The following is a 25,457-nucleotide window of genomic DNA, read 5'->3' on the forward strand; positions in this document are numbered from 1 at the left end:
CAGCCAAGGTAGTGATGTTAGTGAGCACTTCGCCAGAGGGCGCCAAAGAGCTTCAGGACTGATGACCCAGACCATTTGGGGGGAGGTTCCAAGTTCATCCTGCAAGGCATGTACTTTAAGAAGTTCGTGTAGAGACACAATGAAATAGCTCCACTCTGATTAAAAAGAAACACACAGAGGCAGAGAAATGTTTGTTAAAAACCGGTTTATAGCATAACAGTCTGTGTACCGCAAGTGAAAGAGTGACAGCTCGCATACATGTGCTGTGCCATTCTTGGGGGTCCACATGCGAGTCAGCAGAAACTTCCCTCACTCACAGTGTGCAAGTTTTTATACACAATTAAGATTCTATAGGAGTACAGGATTAGTTTTCTGGATATTACATATCGTATCATATAAGTACATTAATATGATCCAAAATAAGTTGGAGTATCTAATGTGGTGTGTCAGACAGCTTGAATGCAAGAGCAAATGATTGTCTGCTCTCCTTGCTTTATTTTCTACAAATATGTTTTTCTACCTTATTTCCCACTATTGATAGGATACAGAAAGTATTGTCACTTAGTAAATGGGTAACCAAATTCTACAAACATATTTTTTGAATAATAACAGAATTATTCTAACTTTGAACTGGAAATATTCATAGAGTACAATACATTTTACTATTATTAATAACAGTAGTAGTATTACAACCACATTTTTTGGAATCATGAGAACACACGGGTAAACCTGAGGACACACCTATCTTGGGTGCAAAGACTGAACTGGAATGCAGTTGAATCAGTTCCCCAAAGGGCTCTCCAAATCATGGGTTAACCTAAACTTCGGATTTCTCTCCACAATAAACATTATTTATGAAATGTTGCATTCAAAAGTGGGTTTTACAGAATAGAGGGCTACAGCAGTAAAACTACAGAAGGCTGGATTAAGGCCTACGGGAACAGCGGCCAGAGAGAGAACTGATTGTGTTTGCTTTTTCCATGTTTGGATCAGATCCCTGAGATGTAGATCAGTCATGTTTTCCTCCTTTACAGCACAGAATCATTATAAGCTAAAAGTGCAGTTATAACCACTTATATCAAAATTAAATATAGTTTAAAGGCTTGCACAGTGATTTTGTAAAGTTTATGTCTTTGTTCTACTAAAAAGTCTGTGGTACGCTATGACCTTTTTTATTAAATGAGTGAATGTTGTGCCATCTTAGGCTGAGAAATAATCTGAAATAATTGACAATTCTCTACCAAATCTAATATGACTCCCCTAGAATACTGAAACCACAGCGCAAGGTCAAAATCACTGTGCAGGGCCTTTCATTTTTGAAAAATATGCTGCATATACAGACTTGACTACAGTAGACCAGCTCAGTGCTGGCGTGCTCATGTGGTTCGTGCATTCTTCACGCGCAGTCTGCGCGTTGTAAGAGGTTTGGAGTGTCAGTATCCGTGGCCATGCTACATGTTTTGAACATGCTCGTGGAATATTCCGGTTTGGGTGCTGATATGTTTGAATGCATGGGCATTTCAGAAGCTCATATTCTAGACCCTCGCTCCTGAAGAATCTGAAAGATAATCAATATAACAACCAGTTAAATCAGAAATACAACAGGAAACACTACATGAGCATACCTATACAGACACATGCAATCTTGTAAAACTACCTTTGCATCTCCATTGATTTTTAAAGCCGAATAATGCTACGTCTAAAACAAAACCTAGCCCTAACCTTAGTCTTAGTAATCTAGTGTGATTCCAAGGCTGTTTCCTAATATTTGGAGGCCCAGAACAATACTCTACATAGGGGCCAGAGACCTACCCCAATTTATAATTCAATCATTTTTATCAGGAAAAACTTCTAATTAAATAAACGATAAGGTAGCCTTGCAGGGCCAGGTGCGATCCTTTGATGTAATACATTTGGGGTTAATTTGTTACAATTTTTTGGCTGGACTGCAGCCACTAACACCTCTTTAAAGCCCGTCCCCAAATTCCTCCCAGTCATTTTACATTCACAGTAAAGTTGATAACATACGCATCACAAGCTACCTATCGGAATGCTACTGTTAGCTAATGTTCATGCTTCAAAATGAATGTTTCCGGAACACCTTCAATTAGGCTTTGCCAACAGGTTAGAGTAAAAGTTTAGTTCACAAAGCCTGGCCAGCTGTTCAACACATAGATGTATGGTCTGGGTTATACAGTCCACAATAGAGGACCTTTTTAAAAAGTAACTACACCACAACTACACCACCCTTTTCTCATTAAAAGCTGAAATGCATTGGTCTGCAGTAATAAAATATACCAGCCTTGCTCAAAATGTGAACATATCTTTCTAAACTGTAAAAATATCATTTTTATCATAGTCAGTTCCGCCTCTGCAGTGCCCCTCTGGTTCAACTCTACTATAGGCGCAGATGACGTGTCTTTGTAACAAAGTACCATGACACTTTACAGTATGCAAATCAGTAAAACAACGTTACTGCCCACTGATGACGTCCTACTCATGCCACACTCATAAATATGAAAGCACAGGACCCTGGAGTGAGGAAGTAACCACACTGAGCTAAATATCCCCAGCACAACCTCACAAAGCTGTGATATGCTAGATGTCTGTACCAACTGTAAATAACCAAGTTAATCTGAGTTTAGTTTGTAATAAAGACGTTGGACCGATTAAGTGAGGATTCTTGCGAGTCTCCATAAAGCTGCTGGTGTGGCATCAGATTCACGTTTCCCTCATCCACAAATCTCGAGCACCACACTCGCTGAACAGAAATCAACAGCAAGCAACACTGCAATGGTTCAGGAAAGGTTAACGTTAAATGGCCGACAGTGGCAGCCTTTCGCCCGTACAGCCTTTCTCTAACTTTTTTCTCACTTTCCGTTCAATTTATGAAGGGAAACGTGAATTTGAGTGGGAACTGCATCGGATGTATGAACACGAACAACGTGTAAAACATAAGGATTTAGGGCCACAGCAGCAAACACTGGCTGACCGTTCTGCAGTCTGCGACCTTGATGTCGAACTGAATGAAACTTAGAAAGTGTTCAAAGAAATCCACTTTATTCGTTGAGGATTCATTGCATCTCAGAAATCAGGACTTGAGTTATATTGAATATAGAACTGCTGATCAGATAATGTTGTTGAGTTCACACCCCCTACTTTGAGCTCTTCCATTGCGAGGCTTTAGTTTGGTTTAGAAATTTCATGCTCAGGTTATTCCCACCCCAATAGGTCTGCGTTCTCTCTCTGAGAAACCCCAGACATTGTTATTAAGGGATCTGGCTCTGTGATACTTTCTGTGATACAGAGAGAATTGAGGTACAGAGAATGCAACATTAAGTGAGTAAAAATGGGAAACTTAACATGTAACTCAACCAAATAAATAACGCGTAACATAAACCAAACAAATACTACACCAGCAACTGCTTTCTAAGCAATTACTTAGACAGTTTATAGCAAAAAACAGCTCTGAGGATTTTTTTCCCTTTCCAATGTGGTGTCTCACATCCCTGTCCTGATTTCACTTCCCTTGGTTTCTGGTCATGATTTTCACAGTGTAACTGGATGAATCATATATATCACAGCTGTCAATCAACAACTCTTCAAAAGGAACTTCAGAAGGCATAGATAGAAATGTATGTGCCTGACTATTTGTAAACTTGAAAATATTTGTAATCAAATGCAACAAATAAAATTGAAGTTTTATAGTAAACTGCGATGACTTGCATGATCATTAAAACATGCTTACTTGCCTGCTTTGGCCAAGGGTCCTGAAATCAGGACAGGGATGCCAGATTGGGATTGAAAAGTTGGGACATTTTAGAAAATGCAGTAACAAAAATCTGTGATTTGTTGTTTCTCTTGAACCTTAATTTAACTAACAAAAGTACAACAAAACGATTTCTAATATTTTGGTTGACCAACTTGATTGTATTTTATAAATATAATCAAATTTTGACTCTGATGCCTGCAACACCATCAAAAAAGTTGGGACTGGACTAAAAATGAAAAGTTCATACAAAATATTAAAGTTACACCGTTTTGAAACATTCCATAATATGCAGGTGAATTGTTAACATGTGAGATTATCCTGATTGAGTATAAAAGGAGCATCCACAAAATGCTTAATCTTCACACAGATGGCTCACCACTTTGTGCCAAACTTCATGACAGAATTGGCAATAAACCAAAAAGAACATTTCTCAACATAATGCTGCAAAGAATTTAGGTCTTGCACCATCATAATATACATGTACATAATATCTTGAAAAGATTCAAGGAATCTGGAGAAATCTCAGCCTGTGGAAGGCAAGACCGGAAAACACTGCTGAATCTGCATGACCTTTGAGCCCTTAGACAGCACTGCATGAGAAACTGTCATGTTCCTGTGTTAAATAAAACCACGTGGGCTCAACAGTGCTTTGGAATCTGATGCTGCATCAAGAAATGCAACACAAAACTATATTATGCAAGGCAAAAAACATACATCAATTCTATGCAGAAACACAGCCGATTTCTCTGGGGGCCAAGCTCATCATTAGATGGTTATTTCCTATTGAAAATGTATGATGCATCACGAAGAGGAGAATCAGGCAACAACAACCTTGGACAGTTGCAACGCTTAGGTCTCAACTCAAGCAAGAATGGGCAAATATTTCACTTGCAAAACTGCAACAATTAGTATCCTCAGTTCATAAATGATTGAGAAGTGTAATTAAAAGGAAATGTGATGAAAAACAATGGTAAACAACTGTTTAGAATGTGTTACAACCATACAATTCTAAATTTTATGTACAAAACACAATACATTGGTTAGTGAACACACTGGAAATCTTTTCCATATACTTTTGTCAGTTAATAAAAGTAGAGGAAATCAGCAAATCAGAGTCTTGTTTTAACTGTATTTTACAAATGATGCCAACTTTTCCAAAAATGGTGTTTGTGTAGGTGCACTTTACAGTTCTACAATTACAGACTAAAGACCATCACTTTCTCCGCATACTTTGTTAGTCCTCTTTTACCCTGTTCTTTAATGGTTACGACAGCATCCTGTGACCACCGATTCAGGAGTAGAGAATGACCAGCAGAAACTGTTCAGCAATACAATTTACAAGGAGGACCAACAAAGAAAGTGTGTGGAATATAGTGCACAATGTTTACAAGCTCCAGCAGCACTGCTGTGTCTGATCCACTCATACCAGCACAACATACACTACCCCATCACCATTGCATCAGTCTCACTGCAGTGCTGAGACTGATCCACCACCCAAATAATACCTGCTCTGTGGTGGTCCTGACCACTGAAGAATAGGGTAAAGAGGGTTAACAAAGTATGCAGAGAAACAGACAGACTACAGTCTGTAATTGTAGAACTACAAAGTGCAGTTCTATGGTAAGTGGAGCTGATAAGGTGGAAAATAATTGTAGATTTAGAAATAAATCTACAAAGAAATAATTGTAGATAGGTTTTATTGTTATGGCTAATCACTGTGTATTTTTTCCTGTTGGGATCAACCAAATGTCCTCACATTGACAAAACAGTTTTCCTGTCATTATGAAGGCATTTGGTCTCAAGAAGGATCACAACAAAAGCACATACGGCACTTACCTTGGCTTTCTCACTTGGTTGGCTGTTGTTACCATATGACTGGTTATGAAGCTCTTTGGAGACAACACACAGGAACTCTGCCTGGTCCTCGCTACCATAGTTATAGGAGGAACCAATGTTGACCAGCTACACACACAAATAAATAAGGACAAATTCAATCTGTTGCTTTTTCTGACTGTCAAGTTGATTAATATGCTGCTGCTGGAAAAACAGTGAAACAGTGTAAAACAAGATCTAATAAACAATGAAAGGCGAACACACACACACACACACACACACACACACACACACATGCACACAAACAGTGCTCTGTGATGGTGGCAACATGCTTGGACATGCCCAGGTTGCGTGACTGAGGTTTTGATGTTTCACAAAAACAGCAACATAATTGCACGTATACACTTATGCAGTACTGCAATACTGGGCAAAAGTCAGAGATCACCCTTTATTTACTTAATTTCCAGTCAGAATGGCCATTAAATACAAATGATATTCAACAGATCATTACACAGCAGTAATAATATCAGTTTTATGTTTTCAAAGAAATTTGCTATCGTATTCTTTACACCTTCAAACTTCATTCTTAAAGGTTCATTTCATTTTCTGCTCCTCACAGTCAAAAGTAATCCCACTTTCAGTGATGTTGAGGTCTGGGGTGGTCAGTCCATTGTTCTGAGAACACCAGCAGCTTCTTTGTTTGACTTGCAAATTTTCTTATTGTTTGTCTTTTTCCTTTTCTCAGTTACAGCTTCTCGACAGCTACACATTCTTTCTCATAGTGTTGAGTTCTCTTCTCACAGTGGAAGGAAACAGAAACACCTGTGCACTTAGATCTGATGCAAGAGTGGAGCTTGATTTTCTCTGCCCTCCTTTTAAGATGAAAGCTTTAAACCATACCATGTCTTGCGTGGTTGTTAGGAGTGCCAACTTTTCCCACTTTTTAATCATTTTTTACATTATGCAGGAGGAGCTTATATCTACCCTCAGGAATGTCTTCTGAAAAAGGATTAACTTGTACTTACTTGATGTTTTCACTGGATATCTAAATAAACGAAGGGTGGTTTCTGACTTTTGCACAACAGAACACATGCATGCACATACATGCTCAATGAAGACACATTTACACATCTACACAACACAGCCGCCAATAACATAGTGACAAAAAAAAACAAAAAACTCAGAAGTAGCTGGTGGGCATGGACGGGTCATGCAGTGAATGGCAGGAGGACACAAAGTAGGATTCTGCGACACACCTCTCCGCTGTGGGCGAGGTGAGTTTGACTTGACTCCTCCCCCTTCACTTCCCGAGACACAATCAGGAGAAATTCTGACTTCTGTGCCCGCCCATAACCTACACTGACAAGCTGGAAGAACCAATCAGAGCACAGGGCAGGGCCTGCGTCACACACTGCTCTTCAGCCAGACCCGAGCAAGCGACTGCTGCAAAGATGGAGGGGCGAGCAAATATGTGCAAACCATCTCTCTCACCTGCTCAAACTTCCAGCCGTCTGACATGGTGGAAACCATCTGAGTGAGCTCCTCCTCCTGACACTGCAACACCCTGTAGACGTGCTTCACCGGAGTCTGGAGAGAGAGGGAGACAGAAAGATGAGGACAGAAGGTGAAAGAGTCAGTGAGAGATAGAGAGAGAGAGAGAGAGAGAGAGAGAGAGAAATAGAAGGAGGGGGTGAAAGAAAAAGAGAGAAAGTCATTGCTGATTCAGTCATTACTGAAGATTAGCTGGACGTGGATGATGACTACAGTCCTATGCAAAAGTCTGAGAACCCCACTTCAAATAACAAGTTTTGTAAAAAATAATTTTGATTTATTTGCAGAGTTTAACATTAATGTAAAACATAAAACACAAAAAATAAAATGTGCCACAAGTTTTGCACAGGCCACACTATGAGTTATTTTTTTTTCTAATTTGTTCAATTCAGCAAATGAACGGTAATTGCATATTTAAATGTGCAGAATGTCACGTGTTGTCAACAAAATCTCATTTGACCTGGGATGTTCAAACTTTTGCATGTGAGTGTATATGCAGGCTGCTAACAGGTCCACTACGTAATCAGATGAAAGCATGCATGACTTTTGCAATACAGGCAAGATTCCATTGGAGGGATTTTATTCAATGGAATCATTTGTAATCATTTTACGAATACTGAATCATCAGCTCAGCTTATAAGCTGTTTGTCAATGTTTGAAATGTGAAAAAAAATGACTGTGGACAGGCAAGAAAATATAGGTAATCATAAACTTGTGTATGTGACAGGACTTCCATCAGTATTACCAACTGTGGCATTTACAATTAGTTAGGACATAAAGATATTATAGAATATGAATGCATTTTCTACAAATTCTTTCCATTTGTTCACCCTTATCAGTCATCTATAGAAGTCAAAGTGTGTACAATTTGTATCATACACGAAATTCTTGATGAACACCCAAAAACAGCTTTTACTCAATAAACCATGTGATGACAGGTATTTTTCCTGGAAATGACATAATTACATAAATCACTTTCTTTTTATTAGTTCACATAATGGACACAAGCGGGTGAGTTAGCAAATTTATAATGCATTTTCATTACATGCAACTTGGTAAAAGCCTGGCTTCTGTGAGTGTGTAGGTTTACTCACATGTGTAACCTTGGCGTCTCGTTCCCTAATCTTTTCCTTGATGAGTTTAATCAATGATGTGATGTTGTAGAATTCTGCCTCTTCAAGAGCCCCTGCAAACCACACAAACACAAAGCTGCTCAGTAACCAAATAACCAAAAAATTAAAAGTAGGCAAATTTATAGGTACAGTGGGGTTACATGATCATTACATGCTATTTAAAGTAATAACAGTGGTGGACAGTAACTAAGTAAAGTAGTAGTTAAGTAGTAAGTAGATATATAAATACTGAAGTATTTCCATTTTGAATGACTTTTTACTTTCACACCACTACATTTCAAAGTCAACTACCTTTCTTTTTACTACACTACATTATGCAAAATCTGTCATTCCTTCTGGCTTATTTGCATATAAAACATGTAAAACGAAAGAAGCATGAAGCAGCATACATTAATCAGGATGAAGTGCGCACTTTGTTTTGAGCTTGTTTTGACCTGTTGGACACACAGACCCAGTGCAAGCACACGGTTCAACGTGGGTGCAGCGGCATAACATTTTGAGAGTGCCTATTCAACAATAGGCCACAAAATACATTGTAAACTTGTAACTAAGCTGCAAATAAATCTTAAACCGAAACTTTGCTTGTTTGCAAAAAGTTATTTCATGGCCACCTAATCGAAATTGTTTGCCTTCAGTGTTTTGTGCTTAGAATTTTAATAGACATCAGCGTCACTAATTAATGACATTGTATTAAAAGATAGGTCTACCAAGAGTGACACTAGAGTATTTTCACTTAAAACGAGTTAATGAAGCAAGAGTCTTGAAACAAAAATGATAACAGGTCATTAGAGTCATCTTTTATTACTTTTACTTTCGATACTTAAGTATATTTGAAGACAATTCTTTTGTACTTTTACTCAAGTGGAGGTCTAAAGGGAGGAACTACTTTTACTGGAGGAATATTTTATAATATTAATTTTTAATATTTTATAAATCTATAAAGCCTGTCAGGATGACCTGTTAATACGAATATATTCATTTGAACGCAGCTGAACAAAACAGTGACCTGTTAACATCTCTGTACAAAGATGTCTTTTAACAAAACCCAGCTTTCTCCTCACACATACAACTCTGTCTAATTTATTCTTAATAACTTGTACAATGACTCCACAAATGAAAAAATGTCAAAGATGGATGTCATAAGCTGGAATCAGTGTTTTAGTGATGTTAAATTTGTGTTTCAAAGCTTGAATGTGTGTGTGTGTGTGTGTGTGTGTGTGTGTGTGTGTGTGTGTCATGCCTTCTTCTGTCAGATTTTTGTTGAGGACCAGCTTTCCATGTCGCAGATAATTCAGCACAGGCCCGAAATACACTGGATCCCTGTCAATCAAATATGCTCCTGATTCATCCTGCAGAGGAGAAAGAAGAGGATTTACCCACATGAGCATGCACACATTACATTTTTAACCTGCAGCACAGACCAAAGCCATGGATAAGGGAAGTGGAGCTGCTGAGGGGGTCGTAGCACCCCTCAAATTTCAGAACTGTTAAACTGTAACTAATAATCACAATCACAGAAATATATTTTAATTACAGTACAGACCCATGTGCACTTTTGTAGGGTAAATATTACATTTCTATCATTTTATTTTGCTTTATTTATCATATTCAGTAAAAAAAAATACCGCTTTGAGACATGTCGATGAAAAACGTACGAGACTAGTTCTGAATGCTGATGTGGCCTAATATTTTTTTAAAAACTGAAAAATTCTCTCTCACTCCTTTTTTCCCCACCACTGCAATGACCTCCGGTTGGACGTATGTGTGCTTGTCTTTGGGCATGACCCAAGTGGTTTCCACACCTCATATCAATAATCAGATTAGTCGATGCTCTGCTCATTTGCTTAAAGTTTGTCCAGTAACAGGGCAGAGACAGCAGGATGAACATCAGCATAAGCCAGACTTTCTTTCTGAACTTGTGTGTGTGATGTTAATACATAAAGATGTATGATGTGGATCAAAAAACCAACCCAACCCAACACCTCTGGCTTTCAAATTATCATTCACAGGGTAGCATCCCATGCTCACACTCACACACCATATTTTGGTCAATTTTAATTTCTTCATTTTGTATTTTCAAGTTTTTTATAAGTCGAGTATTAATGATGAGCATGAGTGTGGCATGAGTGGTAACAGCATGTAAGTGTATGCATGTGAAAAAAAGAATCTGTTGCCCTTATAATTTCAATAAAAAATACCAAAAAAAAACAAGTGCTGAAAATAGTTTTACACCTCTTGAAAACAATTCGAGCTTTTATAGGTTTAGCTAGAATAATCATTTTGGTAACACTTTATTTGGATGGTCCACTGTAGGTGCTCTGTAAATACTCAGTCTGTCTTGAAGTAACATCAAACTAAATATCTATTAAATGAAAATAAACTTCAAGTTCAGTATGAAAGTTTTTTATTCAATCTATTCCTAACCCTAAACTTAACCCTAACCTTAACCTCAAGGCAAAACCTACGCCTACTCCTAACCATAACCATACTGTTGTTGATAATCAAATGAACATCACCAGAAAGTTCGTTAGTGATTTAGGTATCTGTAGAGCATCTATAGAGGACCATTCAAATAACATGTGGCCATAATTTTTCCTTATAAATACTTTTTTTCTCATGTCTTACAGCAAAATAAAGCAACACACAAATAGCAGGGCTACTATAATGTGATTTCTTTTAAAACATTTTCTTTCCTTCATATAACGAAGCATCTCATCACGGTCCCTGTGCTGTGATGCACATACTGTGATGATTCTGTCCCTGCATCTGTAGGAGAGTCAGGTTGAAGGAATGCGAGTTTAGAAGCAGTTAAACATTAATGTTCAGAGTAGTGCATGTTTGCTTCAGTACACTAGCTCTCTCCTTAATGGCAGGCAGGATTCATAAATAAAACACAGTCACACACACAGAGTGAAAATCTACACTCTGCACGGAAACACGGAAGAACCCCAGATGAGCTTCTAAAAGAATCTCAAAAGAATACACCAGCAAAGGAGAGGAGCCCAACAACACCAGCTGCCAAAATTAAGATTTTTGTGCTGGTAGGCTCAAGTTGCTCTAGTTTTTACTTTTATAAAACCTGCTTTTGTGACTCAGTGACTGAGCTTCTACATTTGGAGACTATGCACAGACCAAGGTGAAGACTTGAGAGCTGCATAGAAAAACAAGAAACAAGAAACTAAAATAAGAATAAGGCCATCAATATCAATCATATTTTTAGGAAAGTAATCTATAAAGAGCCAAAGAAAAGGACTTCCCTAGCCTTTCAAATATTCTAAAATACTTCCTTGAAAAAAAAAGAAAATTCAGAGGGTTGAAAAAATGGGCATATTTTGAAGAAAAGCAGCAAACAAGTATTATATATAATTTTTATATAATAAAAATGTATTATATATATTTATACAATATATAAATAATATTGATTTTATGCATGTTTGTTTGTTTAACCATTTTCAAACCTCTCCTTGAGGAAGCCCAGTATTATATGTAGTTAAAAAGCAACTCCTGGTTTGACCAATCAGTGCTTCAGTAAATTGTGCTCATGATGTAAGTGATCATAGTTTTCCTTGACACCTCCACAGCCACCACAGAGATTTGTTAATGTCGACTCAAGAAATTCTTGTTACTTTTTGTTGTTTTTATGTTTATTTTAATTATGAATATGACTTTATTCTAATATATATTGTGATAAACTCACTGCTAAGGTAAATTGTTGCAGCACATCTCTTCTGGCTCTAGTTCTAGGCACCATAATAGGCATCTGAAATTGTGTCATCATCTTGTAGTCAGGGTTACGCCCACACAAGGAACTCCAAGATTGAGCTGGTACATGATACATTTTGCTGCCATTACATTTTTCCTTAATTTTTCCTCTTAATTACAAGTTTGTTAACATGTGAAAATATGAATATTGCTACACGCCAGCTAACACATGTGATACATTAAATAGGACAGACATCCTCACTAAAATACCCCACACAGACCAGCAGACGTGTCAAATGTGGTAGTTAAGTTGCTTTGCAGAAGTAGTGTAAAGTCTGACTAGCTGGTGTTGTTATATAACACTATTAAAGTTTAATAATAGTTACTTCCATGTGATGTCATTTCAATGCACAGGAGCATTAGCTTGGTTGTAGCATGCATGCACTGTTTATATTGATAATGATATAGCTACCTCTGCTTCAACCTCAGACTGCAAAATTCACCTTTATGCAGATGCTACAATTTTATATTGCTCAGCTGATTCTATTCATGCTGCAACAAGAAAATTACAGAGCTCATTTAATGCTCTGCAGGTGGCGTTATATAAGCACAAACTAGTTTTAAATGCCATGAAAACTAAGTTCATGCTGTTTTCCAGATCTTTTAATACTGATTTTAGTACTGTAAATATTACTACCCTGGCAGGATCCACTATTGAGAGAGTCACGGAATATAAATACCTTGGCATATGGCTGGATGATAAACTCAGTTTTAAACCACACATAAATAAACTAGTCAGTAAATGCAGACAGAAGCTGGGTTATTTTTATAGACATAAGTCCTGTTTCCCCATGCATGCCAGAAAAAGACTAGTTGAAGCAACTTTACTATCAGTGCTGGACTATGGTGACGTTATTTATAAATATGCTCCCTCCAGCTCTCTCAAATTACTGGACCCCGTGTATCACTCTGCCCTGAGGTTCATCACTGGAGATGCGTACAGAACTCACCACTGTGAGCTGTATGCAAAAGTTGGGTGGCCCTCTTTAACGGTACGAAGGGAAACACATTGGTTGATTTTTATTTATAAGACACTTTCCGGTCATTTGCCAGAATACATCACTTCACTGATGATTACAAATAACAGTAATTATCAGACTCGCTCTAGTAATTGGATCAGCTGCCAGGTACCAAGAGTTTTTACTGAACTGGGAAAATCTGCTTTTAGTTACAGTGCACCAGTGAGCTGGAATTCACTACAGGAAACACTAAAACTCAGGTCACTGGTGTCACTCAGTCATTTTAAACTTTTAATATCAAACCACCTACAGACAGCCTGTACCTGTTTTACTTAATTATATTTATTCGTAACTTTTATTTTTGTATTAGTTCTCCTTAGTTTTTTATCTCTTTTTATTTATTTATTTATTTCCTCTCATTTTATTTTAAGTTTTTATGATTACTTTTTTAATTTGTGATATTGTACTATTGCTTTACTAATTTCTTATCTATTTCGATCTTAATTTCTTACCATTTAAAATCTCAAGTTCTATTTTTATCTACTTTTATCTTTTAATCACTGTTATTTAAAATTTTCTTTTAATTTAAAATGATTAAATGTAGTTATTATTTTCTTTGTCATGTCAATCCCTGTTTTTGTAAATGCTCGGCTACATTGAAAATGAGGGTTGCCCTCAATGTACTTCTGAGTCAAAATAAAGGTTGATTGATTGATTGATTGATATATTTGAGCTCATTTATGATTTTGTAATTCAGGGAATCCAGTGACATTTGAAGGAAAAATCATTTTTGAATTTTAAAATTTTTCCTACAGAGAAAAACTGCTTAAACCTACAGTTCCTTACATGGGTTTGGCATCCACCGCAGAATGATGTACAATGTCAGAGGCCTATTGTGTTTTGGCTAGAGCAGCACAGCAGCATCAACCCTGAATATACACCAGTGCTTACACGAACTCTAACTGTATACAGCTCAAAAAATGCCATTATTCCAAATCAATAAAACAGAGCCTTTAGTACCCAAGAGAAAAATTCAGTTCATATTTGACTCTCCACAAAACTCTCTTATCGGAAAACACACACATTCGTTTTTTAAAAATGCAGTGCTTTTTAGTGTTAAAGGCAACAGAGAGCAAGATTATGAGGGATTGGTGTGGATTAGGGTTATTTTGAGATTACTGTGTGAGATTAGGCTGTGAGAGGAGGTGAGATGACAGAAGGCGGCGCATGAGGACACACCAGTGCCTCAAACACTACGGCCACAGCACCAAACGCCATGTGCCTCATTCATAAAATCTTCCCAAACCCGAGTAAATCCGCTCTTAAAATAAGTGCTTCCAAAAAAAAGCCCACAAATTCTATTCATTCGTGTGTTGACCGTATCAGTCAGCGGCAAAAAATAAATCACGTTACTCCAACATGCTACATCCAGGCAGGGGAGGACTTAAAAGCAAAAAGACCATAATGCTGTTTTCTTTCCATTGCAGATTTGATCTTCAATTGAATTCATGCTCGTCCAGATTGCAGAGCTTTAAGACTGAGCTTCTTCACCTTCACTGAATGAACACATCTTCACACAGTTTACAAAAGCCAAGTCTTCATTCCAAAGTCTGCTTAAACTCTGCTTTTTTACTAGAAGGGGAATTTTAAATTGCCTTGATGAGTGCAGCTGCTGAAATAGGAACATCTAACCTGGTTAAGAGAAGCTTGTGCCTTCATGCTGCTCCTCAGTTAGTTCCAGAACAAACTACCTACAAATGACCAAACAGGAGTGGCTCCACACTATAATATTGTCTTGACACTTGAGGCACAGTACAATTCTACATTTACTACATCCAAAAAAAAGCTTTGTTTCATCTGATGACGTTTACAGTTTTTTCATCTCACTTCAATCTTCTGAAGTGGGAAGTATAAAAAGCTTCACTCAAGACAGGCTTTATACTTACTTTAACAAATGAACAAATGCACTGACAGGTGAACATAATGTTCAGAAGCTTGGCCAGTGACTGTTACTGGTACATTAAAGTGTTTTCTTATTTCTGTCTGAACAGGGAATTAAACCCTGCTCTCCGGTACGCAGTGTGAGCATGATATCCATTGCATTACCAGACTGTTCTGAACAATAACACTGACAGACTTTTACTCTTACCAGAACAACAGCACCAATTTGTGAAAGAAAAAATACATTTTGCTAAACTGTTACACTTAATATGTGTTCCAACGTTAATAATTAAATAACAAAATATTCATACTTGGGCCTCCATGTCGGTACTACATATAAAACCCAAAATATCACAATATTATCCTGTACTGATTCTTCTCCCATTTCACTACCTATTAGGGGTGTGCGATCCGAATTCACTAGGATTAGAATAATTCTATTTTGATGGACCCCTTTTACCATTTTATAAAGTAAGGAACAGGACCCAAGATGCATTTGAATTCTGCTTGTGCAAGTCTGTGTGTTTTTAAGTTACCCACTACATTCCATATTGTTCCCTCATTTACATGTCTGGTAAAGAGTGAATACCATTTTATGGTATTCATACCAATAATACTACCATAATACCATACCAATAATATTTTGTGCTTGCTTTTACCTCCATATCGGGGCAGTCATGGGCTGGAGGTTAGGGAACCAGCCTTGTGATCGGAATGTCGCCGGTTCAATCCCCAGAGCCGACAGCACATGACTGAGGTGTCCTTGAGCAAGACACCTAACCCCCAACTGCTCCCCGGGTGCTGCGGATTGGGCTGCCCACTGCTCCGGGCAAGTGTGCTCACTGCCCCCTAGTGTGTGTGAGTATACTAGAGTGTATGTGGTGTTTCACTTCATGGATGGGTTAAATGCGGAGATGAAATTTCCCCGTTGTGGGACTAATAAGGAAAAAAACAATTAAACAATGTTGCTGTCTTTTTCAATGTGGACTTTAGGAAGAATATGAAAAAGGAATGGAAGAATTATTTAAGCAACTATTAGAACTTCACAGAGATGTGCACAGGCACTCGAGTACTTTTCAGCATCTGCTACTATGAAACAGGAGTGCCTTAACATGGGTGTGTTGCAAAGGACATGTTGTTAAGGATGTGCCTGAAAAGGCAGAGTTAGCATACCCAGCTCCAGCACAGCTTCTTAGCCATTTTCTTATCAGCATTCAAAGTAACCGTTAGTGACACTTCATCTAAAGAAGCAGCTTCAGTTACTCAACCGACACAAAAACCAACCAAATTCCCTTAAGAGGTTTTCAAATTTCATCCTCCACTGTTACCATCTGAAAAGCTTACAGCTCTATGCTAATTTTGGCCAGAGTTTTTTCTTTGCTTGTTCTTTGTATGTGATTAACTGAATATCTGTTCATTACTTGACTATCTAAACTTTCCTGAGAGCTCATCCCTAGAACATACGGAGTTCCAGTGGCCAGTTGCACCAGCTGTGCGTAAGTTCAAACAAAGGCTAGTTGTAACGTAAGTGTTTACTAAGTTCAGGTTTATGCATTACAGATCAAAACAGTTTGCACTGAGCACAGTACTTACTTAAATATTTACACCTCAACCACAGCAGATGTAAGTGTTGGAGAAACCACCAGAAACCATGTAGAAAGCACAAAAAATACCACCAAAAACATGAATTTTGGTTAATTAAGCTGAAACGTCTTGATTTTACATGGAGCTCTAATCATCGCCCTGGTTTAAACTCTGAACATGAAGCTTAACACTCAAAGCTCCAGCAAACATCCAAACTGAGGCTGCTGTCGTGTCGGTTATCCAGAAGTGTGACGCACACACTAGTTAGTTATTACTAGTTAAGATGCGACTTACTGATTTGTGATGCAACCAAATTTAGAAAAGGGAAAGTCTGAAACGAACTAGTGTTAACTAAGGAATTAGAAAAGACTTATGAGATTCTGAAGCACCAGATATGCATAAGGCTAAAAGGTTAAAAGTTCAGATGTTTTACAAGATAAGTAACAAAGACCCAAGTTCTTTCTTCATTGATTATGTGCATTACGCTCAAAGGAAGAGGGCGATAAACTCTGCATCACTAAATCTCCGCAGCTATTTAATTTGACAGATTTGCTCGTATGTGGAACTCTGCATTTCTCCAAAAGGATCAAGATGAGTCACCTGGAAATCCAGTCTAGGAGTGAAGATGACAGCATTCCTTCTGAGGAGATGGATTCTCCAATAACACACCATCATTTATGTTATTATGTAACCAGCACATTTAGTTTAGCTCGGCTTTTGTTGAAGACATGCCCTCAAGATCTCCAGTTTTCAAGCATTGCTGACTTTAAGCTGAAGTAGAATAGGTGTAACTGAGCACTGATATTTTTCCCATTGACTTTCATTCAAAAAAGTATTGTTTCGTTTTTATTCTGTCTTCATTTTACAGTTAAAATCAAAGCAGATGGTGCCAAAGTATACGGATAACATCATCAGCATGGGCACCAGGGAGTCTTCAAGCCAATCGCAGCGGTGTGCCAGTCGTGTCCAGCCAATGAGAGACGAAGATGGAGAGCGTGAGGCCTCCAGTGCTGCCCACAGAGGGATCCTTGTTCTCGACTAAAAGAGAGGGGCTGTGTGTTCACAGCAGGCTGCCCATCCGAGAGCAAAGCTGCTTTCAGTGGAAAACAGCCATATGGGCAACCCCATTAACACCAGTTGCCCCCCCCACCCAAAAAACCTGTCTTCACCCCACCCCCCACCATTTTGTACAAATGCCTTACACATACCTCCACAATCTCTGTGTAGAGCTGCGTAAGACTATGTACAAAATCACACAATTTTAAACAACAGCTATTGAAATTTTGAGCAAACTGCAAAAATGTGTGATGATAAAAATGTAATCTTTAAATTAAAGTTCAAAATATAAAATTCCACCAAACTTTTTAGACTGCAATAAAAGGTGCATTGTAGACAAAGTCATTCAAATTTCTTTACAGTGGTGGTGATGGGAACCAGAGGTCACAATGTCTACAGTGCAGTTATAGTATTTCATTTACTGTCGAAAAGGACCAGTGAATCCACACGCCTTCTGAGCTTTTACATGCCATGTTGATGACCTTAAAAACCATAGGGAGACAGTTTTATCTTGCAACATACTGCCTGGATCTCGCCACTATTAATGTTATGATTTAGGCCAAAAGCTTATGCTCAAACTATCATTAGTGTCTCAGGCATCAAGCAGCATATTCGTAACCACTTCCCATAACAGCTTTCTGTGATGCAGCTTTTAAGAGGCATTAAATGCTTTCAACGTCAGGTTCTTATGACCACCACTGTGAGCACGTCTGGCTCCTCTACAGCACATCATTTCACATCAAATCTCTCTGGGTGCGCTTGTTTACACCTTAACGACTGAATAATGCACACATTTTGAAAGGCTACTTGGAATTCCCCTTTAAGAGTTCATCTAAGTCTTCATCTCAGTTTCTGATCCGAAACTAGGACAAGGCGGATCTCAGCGGCTGATATATCCTGTCTTTTCATGGCTGGCTGGCAGGATTTTAAACCATGCAGAATGAAGGCTTGTTAAGTTGCGGAGTTTCCTGCCGCACTCTCACTCATCTCAAACTTTCTGGGGCGCTGGATGATGTCAGCGCCTCAATTATAGGTCAATATTAAAGTTTCAGCATGGCAGCTTTTTAACAAAAAAAAAAGATGAATTTAATGTGGGGGCCGCCTGCGTTATTCTTCCTTATTAAAACACACCCTGGAGTCCTCCAACAAAAACTGTTGTGAGAAATGAACACCGTTTTGTCAATAGATTATATTTCTGAAACACGATTACGCCACTTTTCACTGCCGTATATTAATAAAAAACATTTTGTTTTTGTTTACTGAAATGAATAGTCTGTGAACAGGATCTTCAGACGTGGTTCTGTTTCACGCCTCAGCTTAAAGATGATTCTTTTTGATGAGTAATGAGTAAATGGTTCTTAAGACTGATAGAGAATGTACAGTACATAGTTAAATATAGCAAAAAAAACGGTTTCAAGCTAAACATCAACAGAAGAACCCTTTTTGGTTCTATATAGAACCTTATACAACACATTCCCCATCAATCTGCAGAACCACTTCACCATGCAAATATATATTTAAGCATGAAATGGATCGAAATAGAACTGATGGTTCTAAATATAACCACTGCTTTTACTGAAGCCTTGAAGAACCGTCCTGTCTAAGTGTTTAGCGTTCTTGAATAATCTAAGTGTCAACGGATGAACAAACAGCATCAGTTCTCACACAAACTTTGTTGCAGGCTCCAAGTTTAGGACCCGAAAGAACTGCGGGTTTAAAAGGCTAAAACACCGTGAGCGCTTGTCGAATGAAAAGAACGGAAAGCCGTTAAAACAGTAAAAGGCGCTGCTGAGCGTCACAGAGCTCGGTTATCGGACATCCTCAGAAGCTCGTGTCCGCTCCGCTGTCCGCGCTAACGTTACCTTATCGGAGTCCAGCTCGGGGTCCGCTTGGCACAGGCGGTACAGGAAGGACTTGGGCTCCCGGCACAGGGTCTGCTTCGTGGTCAAGAAATGCGTGCCGCCCACGTTGAGACGCACCCACTTGGACGAGCCCTCCGCGGCGGACCTGAGCGGGCAGCGCCGAGAGCCGTGGCCGGAGACGTCGCACTGACACTCGGCCATGTTCTCCTCCTCCGTCTCCTAGCCGTTAGCTCTCCAGCTAAATCAACACAGACCTGGCGCGGTCTGTGTTTCACATGAGGAGAAACGGAACGAATTAAGCGTCTTGAAGGTACTCTCAGATTCCTGTCGGAGTTTTTTTTAATGGAAATAGAATAGATTTCAGTCTACGTGAGGCTCCTTAACGTGGCCTGAGTGCATGTCTGTGCTCCGCCCGCTGGAGAACCCGAGCTGTCCGGATGGAGGCGCAGAGCGAGCGCGCTGAGCGCTGAAGGCTGCAGCTCCAGTTTGGGTGGTGGGCTGTTCAGCGGGATTTTCCGAGATTGCCCGCAAGGGGGCGCCAAATTCTAAGCTTGAGTAAACTTAAAATGGGAGTGAATTTCTCATTTTTACTATATATTTTTACCTTTTATTTGCTTAATTTTCTTTGTAAGTAGACATACATTGTGTGTACATTGTATGTAGAACTTTTATTGCAATGGTAATGACCCAGTGCCCCAAATAGCTCTCTATTGGACACAGCGCGCTATTTTGAGTGTAGAATCCATTACCATCGCGGTCCATGCATGGCACTACAGGGAGTAATGGTGAGGTCGAGGTTCACTAAAGTCCCATATCTATCTGTCTGTCTGTCTGTCTATCTATCTATCTATCCATCCATCCATCCATCCATCCATCCACCCAACCAGCATCTATCTATCCATCCATCCATCCACCCAACCAGCATCTATCTATCTATCTATCATCCATCCATCCATCCATCCACCCAACCAGCATCTATCTATCTATCCATCCATCCATCCAACCAGCATCTATCTATCTATCCATCCATCCATCCATCCATCCATCCATCCACCCAACCAGCATCTATCTATCTATCTATCTATCTATCTATCTATCTATCTATCTATCTATCTATCTATCTATCTATCTATCCACCCAACCAGCATCTATCTATCCATCCATCCACCCAACCAGCATCTATCTATCCATCCATCCATCCATCCACCCAACCAGCATCTATCTATCTATCTATCTATCCATCCATCCACACACCCAACCAGCATCTATCTATCCATCCATCCATCCATCCATCCACCCAACCAGCATCTATCTATCCATCCATCCATCCATCCATCCATCCACCCAACCAGCATCTATCTATCCATCCATCCATCCATCCACCCAACCAGCATCTATCTATCCATACATCCATCCATCCACCCAACCAGCATCTATTTATCCATCCATCCATCCATCCACCCAACCAGCATCTATCTATCTATCCATCCATCCATCCATCCATCCATCCATCCATCCACCCAACCAGCATCTATCCATCCATCCACCCAACCAGCATCTATCTATCTATCTATCTATCTATCTATCTATCTATCTATCCAGCCACCCAACCAGCATCTATCTATCCATCCATCCACCCAACCAGCATCTATTTATCCATCCATCCATCCATCCATCCACCCAACCAGCATCTATCTATCTATCTATCTATCTATCTATCTATCTATCTATCTATCTATCTATCCACCATCCATCCATCCACCCAACCAGCATCTATCTATCTATCTATCCATCCATCCATCCATCCATCCATCCATCCATCCATCCACCCAACCAGCATCTATCTATCCATCCATCCAACCAGCATCTATCTATCTATCTATCTATTTAGCTATCTATCTATCTATCTATCCATCCACCCAACCAGCATCTATCTATCCATCCATCCATCCATCCACCCAACCAGCATCTATCTATCTATCCATCCATCCACCCAACCAGCATCTATCTATCTATCCATCCATCAATCCATCCACCCAACCAGCATCTATCTATCTATCCATCCATCCACCCAACCAGCATCTATTTATCCATCCATCCACCCAACCAGCATCTATCTATCCATCCATCCATCCATCCACCCAACCAGCATCTATCTATCCATCCATCCATCCACCCAACCAGCATCTATCTATCCATCCATCCATCCATCCACCCAACCAGCATCTATCTATCTATCTATCTATCTATCTTTCTTTCTTTTAAGAGTTTGTTGTAGTATGTAAACACGTTTAAAAGTTTCAAGATGCACTGTTTACTCCCCAGTCCATATACAGAAACTAAAACACCAAAACAGATTGTTTTGAATTCATTGTTTTCGTAATGCCACGGAAATCTGCATTCGGGCGCTGTACATACCAGATGGTTCAGTAGCAAATTCAACTTCGCATTTTTCACTGGTGTAAAAGGTGAACGGTTGCACCTCAGATCTCAAGAACTTGTGTATCATCTAGAATCTAGTATTAACCAGGTGTTAATACACCTTTGTCGGCCATTTGAGCTCAATTAACAAGTAGGAAATGACTTCCATTTCAAACGTCACTCCAACGTCACTCCAACGTAGCAGCTTGGCCCCACCCCTTTAGGCTGAAGTTATAAGAAGCGTTTCAGCCCAGGCAGCTTTTTGAGTGATGCGCAATGTAGCCAACAATGTACATACAGGCTTAAAAATTATGGTTCTTCAAAAAGAGGGTTCTCCAGTAAAGGCAATGGTTCTATGTGGAAGCATGAGTTCTACATAGAACTACCTCAAGCTTAAATGGTTCTTTGCATGGTGAAATGGTTATTTAGATTGGAGAATGTGTTGTATGTGGTTCTATAGATTACCTTTTGTTATATAGCACCAAAAAGCCGCCTTCTGTTGTTACGGTGTCAAGCTTGTAACGTTAGAAGAACTCTTTTTGGTGCTGTGTAGAACCATGTACAACACATTCTCCATCTGTCTGAAGAACCATTTCATCACGCAAAGAACCATTTGAGCATGAACACATGGTTCAATAATAGATCAATTACGCTTACTAAAGAATATGACATGCTGATAATAGTCATGAAAAGATAAAAAAAATTAAAATAAGCAAAAATACTGAAACATATCACATAAAAATATAGCGCTAGACATCGTATTCATAACTACTCCTTGTAATGATTTGTGAAGATGCTTTGAAGAGCATTAAATACTTGTGAACAGTTCTGACTTAATTTTTCTACAGCAGAGCATTTCACATCAAACCACTCGACATGTCTTTGTGTACATCTTAACCATTTAATCATGCAGAAATTTGACAAAAATGGTGGAAATGCCTTATAATTGCTTTCATCACGTGTGAGAATTTCACTCCTGAGCTTAAAGCGCCCTATAATGATAAGGCCTTAATGCTGATCCTAGCTCTGATCACAATTTGGGCCGCTCCACAGCCACAGGAGATTCTCTGCGTAAACTCCTAGGCAAGAACACAGGGCTAATGTGTCAGAGATAAGCACGATCAAGACCAATGCTTGAGACAAACCTGCAAAGAAACAATGTGTGAATGTTACTGTGTAAGCTACATTATAACTGCTGACACCTATTCACTCACAAACGTCAACTATGAAAGCAGAGGGCATGTTACTGCGTGGTTTTGGGCCGGAAGCTAACAGAGCAGAAAAGAGTTTCAGTGTAAAGACCCTGGAAAGAAACAGTGTGAAGTGGTAAACGCTGGTGAGAGAAGTGACACTTCAAGGTTTCTGAGAAAGTAAAAATAAATAAATAAATAACACACACACACACACACCTCCATCCTCACCACTAACTTGACTTGTGGTTAAAAGCAGAGCGGCATATGACTCAAAACGTTCAAGTTATAACCAAAAAAAAATTTAAATCCTACAATATTGCATTATGTTGTGCATTTTTAGCAGAACGCACTCAAAGCAATGCCAGACAAGAACCAAATTTCTTGTCACAAGAAATTTGCGCAAGTGGCTACTCATGACAATGCGCTAATTGGTTAGCCATGCTAACTTTCCAATGCAAACTTTTTTTTTTTTTTAAATCAACACAAATTTTTGGTGTAATTGCTTAGTCTGGCCATAAAGTTGGTGTAGGACCAGTGAATTGCCTGTCTTGCTGTTGCTGTGAGCCATGTAGCCTTTAGCATGTTAACTAGCCAGTTAGTAAAGTTGTATCACAGTAGTCGTGTATAACAGACAGTTTGAAACCTAAATCCGAGTAAACAATGTTATGAATTTGAAATGTTAAGCATTTTAAGGTAGTTTTATTGCTAGGGCTTATAAACAGCTTTGTTTGCCATTATTTCCTGGTTTGAAAAGGGAAGTGTGTCAGGTCACAATGATTTCTGGGGAAGTTCTGCTGCTGAACGGTTGGGTTCACTCAATCCCTCGAGGCACTGATGGTTCATCTTTACTTCTTATCAAGTAAAGCTCTTGATAAGAGCTTATCAAGTAATGGAACAGCCTATAAGGCAGCACTGAGAATAACCCCCAAGAGGAAATAAGGGATTCAGACTGGTAGAAGGTCTATCAGCAGAGGATACAAAGGGGTGTAACAATATGCAAATATCACGATTTGAAACATACTGTCGTTTTTGCTTCAGGATGCCATACATAATTACAAAAGAAATTATACCCTTTATTTTTGTATGTATTTAATTTTGGGCAGTTCCCTAAACTTTTTAAATGGGTCTTTTTTGTTGCTTATTGAAGGGATAACTGGCACAAGTCATTTTCTTAAGACATATAAAGAATGCATACAAAAGTGAAATGTCGAAAAGCCGCCTCTATCGCACCCTGTGTTAAATAAAAACGTTCAGAACCCGATACGTTTTGTCCTGTATACATTTTTCTCCCAATCCTCTGAATTATGAGATCGTAAAGAGCTATAATACTAATAGTGCTACATGCGAGCTAAAGCTACTGCGCATCAATTTGATGTCACTAAGCTACACGAAGCTAAGGCGGGCTGAGCCGCTGCTCAGACGAGCTGTGCTATCTTATCGAAACGTTCTACTGTAGCGCATATTTACAGGTATACTCGTAAATAAAACCTCTAGGTAGGATATTTTGATGAGCTAAAACTCCTTATACTACCCGTGTTAAAACTATGAGGCTGAAATGAAGCCTCTTTTCACTGCTCCTTGTCTGAATGTTCCCATTCCACCTTAAATGCTGCAGCAACTGTGACTAGCCATCACAAATATTAGCAAACTATACAAAATACTGACCTGTCGGTTCTGTTAAACAGCTAAATAAGTTAATGTCACTCAGCTGTTAAGCGGAAATAGAGAAACCTCTTCATACCAGGCCTTTCAACCCTCCATGAAGCTGAAAGTCAGCTTCTTTTTCCCCCGGCTGCTTTTCGAATTTTCCAGTTCCACCTTAAATGGTGTTGGAGTTTTGAACGTGACTGTTGCACCATTTAAGGTGGAATGGGAAAAGTCGAAAACAGCTGGCGAATGAAAATGCCCTCAGTAAAATGTTACTGGCATTAAGATAATAATCAGGATATCAGCAGCGATTATTAAGCTGAGTCTGTATTGAATCAGGCTGCAGGTACAGTTGTAGATCACATATCAAGCTAAAAGGAGAAATCTATCGTGTTTCAGTGAGCATCAGATGAAGAACAGAGAACTGCAGCGGAACCTGATGATTTTGCTCTGACTCCTTTTCATCCTGTTCTGCCAGTCTAATCATGTGAATTCAGCACGCAGTAGCTTTAGCTCACATGTAGCAATATTCATATTTCAAATCTTTAACGACCTCGTAGTTCAGAGGATCCAGTGGTATTCGGGAGAAAAATGTTCACAGGACAAAACGTATCGGGTTCTGAACATTTGTATTTAACAAGAGTGTGGTAGAGATAATTTTTCATTCTGCCCATAGAGAAATGATGCTTAGACCCGGAGTTCCTAATATGGGCGCCTAACAACAGGGCGCCGACTACAAAATG

The 25,457-nt window shown here is 39.0% G+C and overlaps 1 protein-coding gene across 2 annotated transcripts; it reads right to left on the reverse strand.

Annotated features, from left to right (window-relative positions):
* Positions 1 to 188: 188 nt before the first annotated feature.
* kctd5b (potassium channel tetramerization domain containing 5b) lies at positions 189 to 19,935 on the reverse strand. Of its 2 annotated transcripts, XM_017700763.2 has the most exons (7): positions 19,454 to 19,935; positions 9,530 to 9,638; positions 8,251 to 8,342; positions 7,097 to 7,192; positions 6,862 to 6,972; positions 5,609 to 5,734; positions 189 to 1,558 (listed from the first exon to the last, which is right to left on the reverse strand). In XM_017700763.2, the coding sequence occupies exons 1-7, from the start codon at positions 19,652 to 19,654 to the stop codon at positions 1,529 to 1,531; spliced, it is 765 nt and encodes a 254-aa protein (XP_017556252.1). In that variant the 5' UTR covers positions 19,655 to 19,935; the 3' UTR covers positions 189 to 1,528. The 2 variants fall into 2 exon arrangements, with proteins under 2 accessions (XP_017556252.1, XP_017556253.1); XM_017700764.2 differs by lacking the exon at positions 6,862 to 6,972 and having other exon boundaries at positions 19,454 to 19,934.
* Between the last annotated feature and the right edge of the window lie 5,522 nt (positions 19,936 to 25,457).

This window comes from Pygocentrus nattereri, chromosome 3 (assembly GCF_015220715.1).
Source record: "Pygocentrus nattereri isolate fPygNat1 chromosome 3, fPygNat1.pri, whole genome shotgun sequence".
Classification (NCBI taxonomy): domain Eukaryota; kingdom Metazoa; phylum Chordata; class Actinopteri; order Characiformes; family Serrasalmidae; genus Pygocentrus; species Pygocentrus nattereri.

Bases quoted from the DNA above. Each gene is read 5' to 3' on its own strand.
- kctd5b (XM_017700763.2), bottom strand. From the start codon at position 19,654: ATGGCCGAGTGTCAGTGCGACGTCTCCGGCCACGGCTCTCGGCGCTGC. The intron at 6,973-7,096 runs GTGAGAGAGATG...TGGTTCTTCCAG, and splicing joins ACGGCTGGAAGTTTGAGCAG to CTTGTCAGTGTAGGTTATGG. The intron at 5,735-6,861 runs GTGTGTCGCAGA...TTGTGTGTGTAG, and splicing joins ACCTCGCCCACAGCGGAGAG to CTGGTCAACATTGGTTCCTC.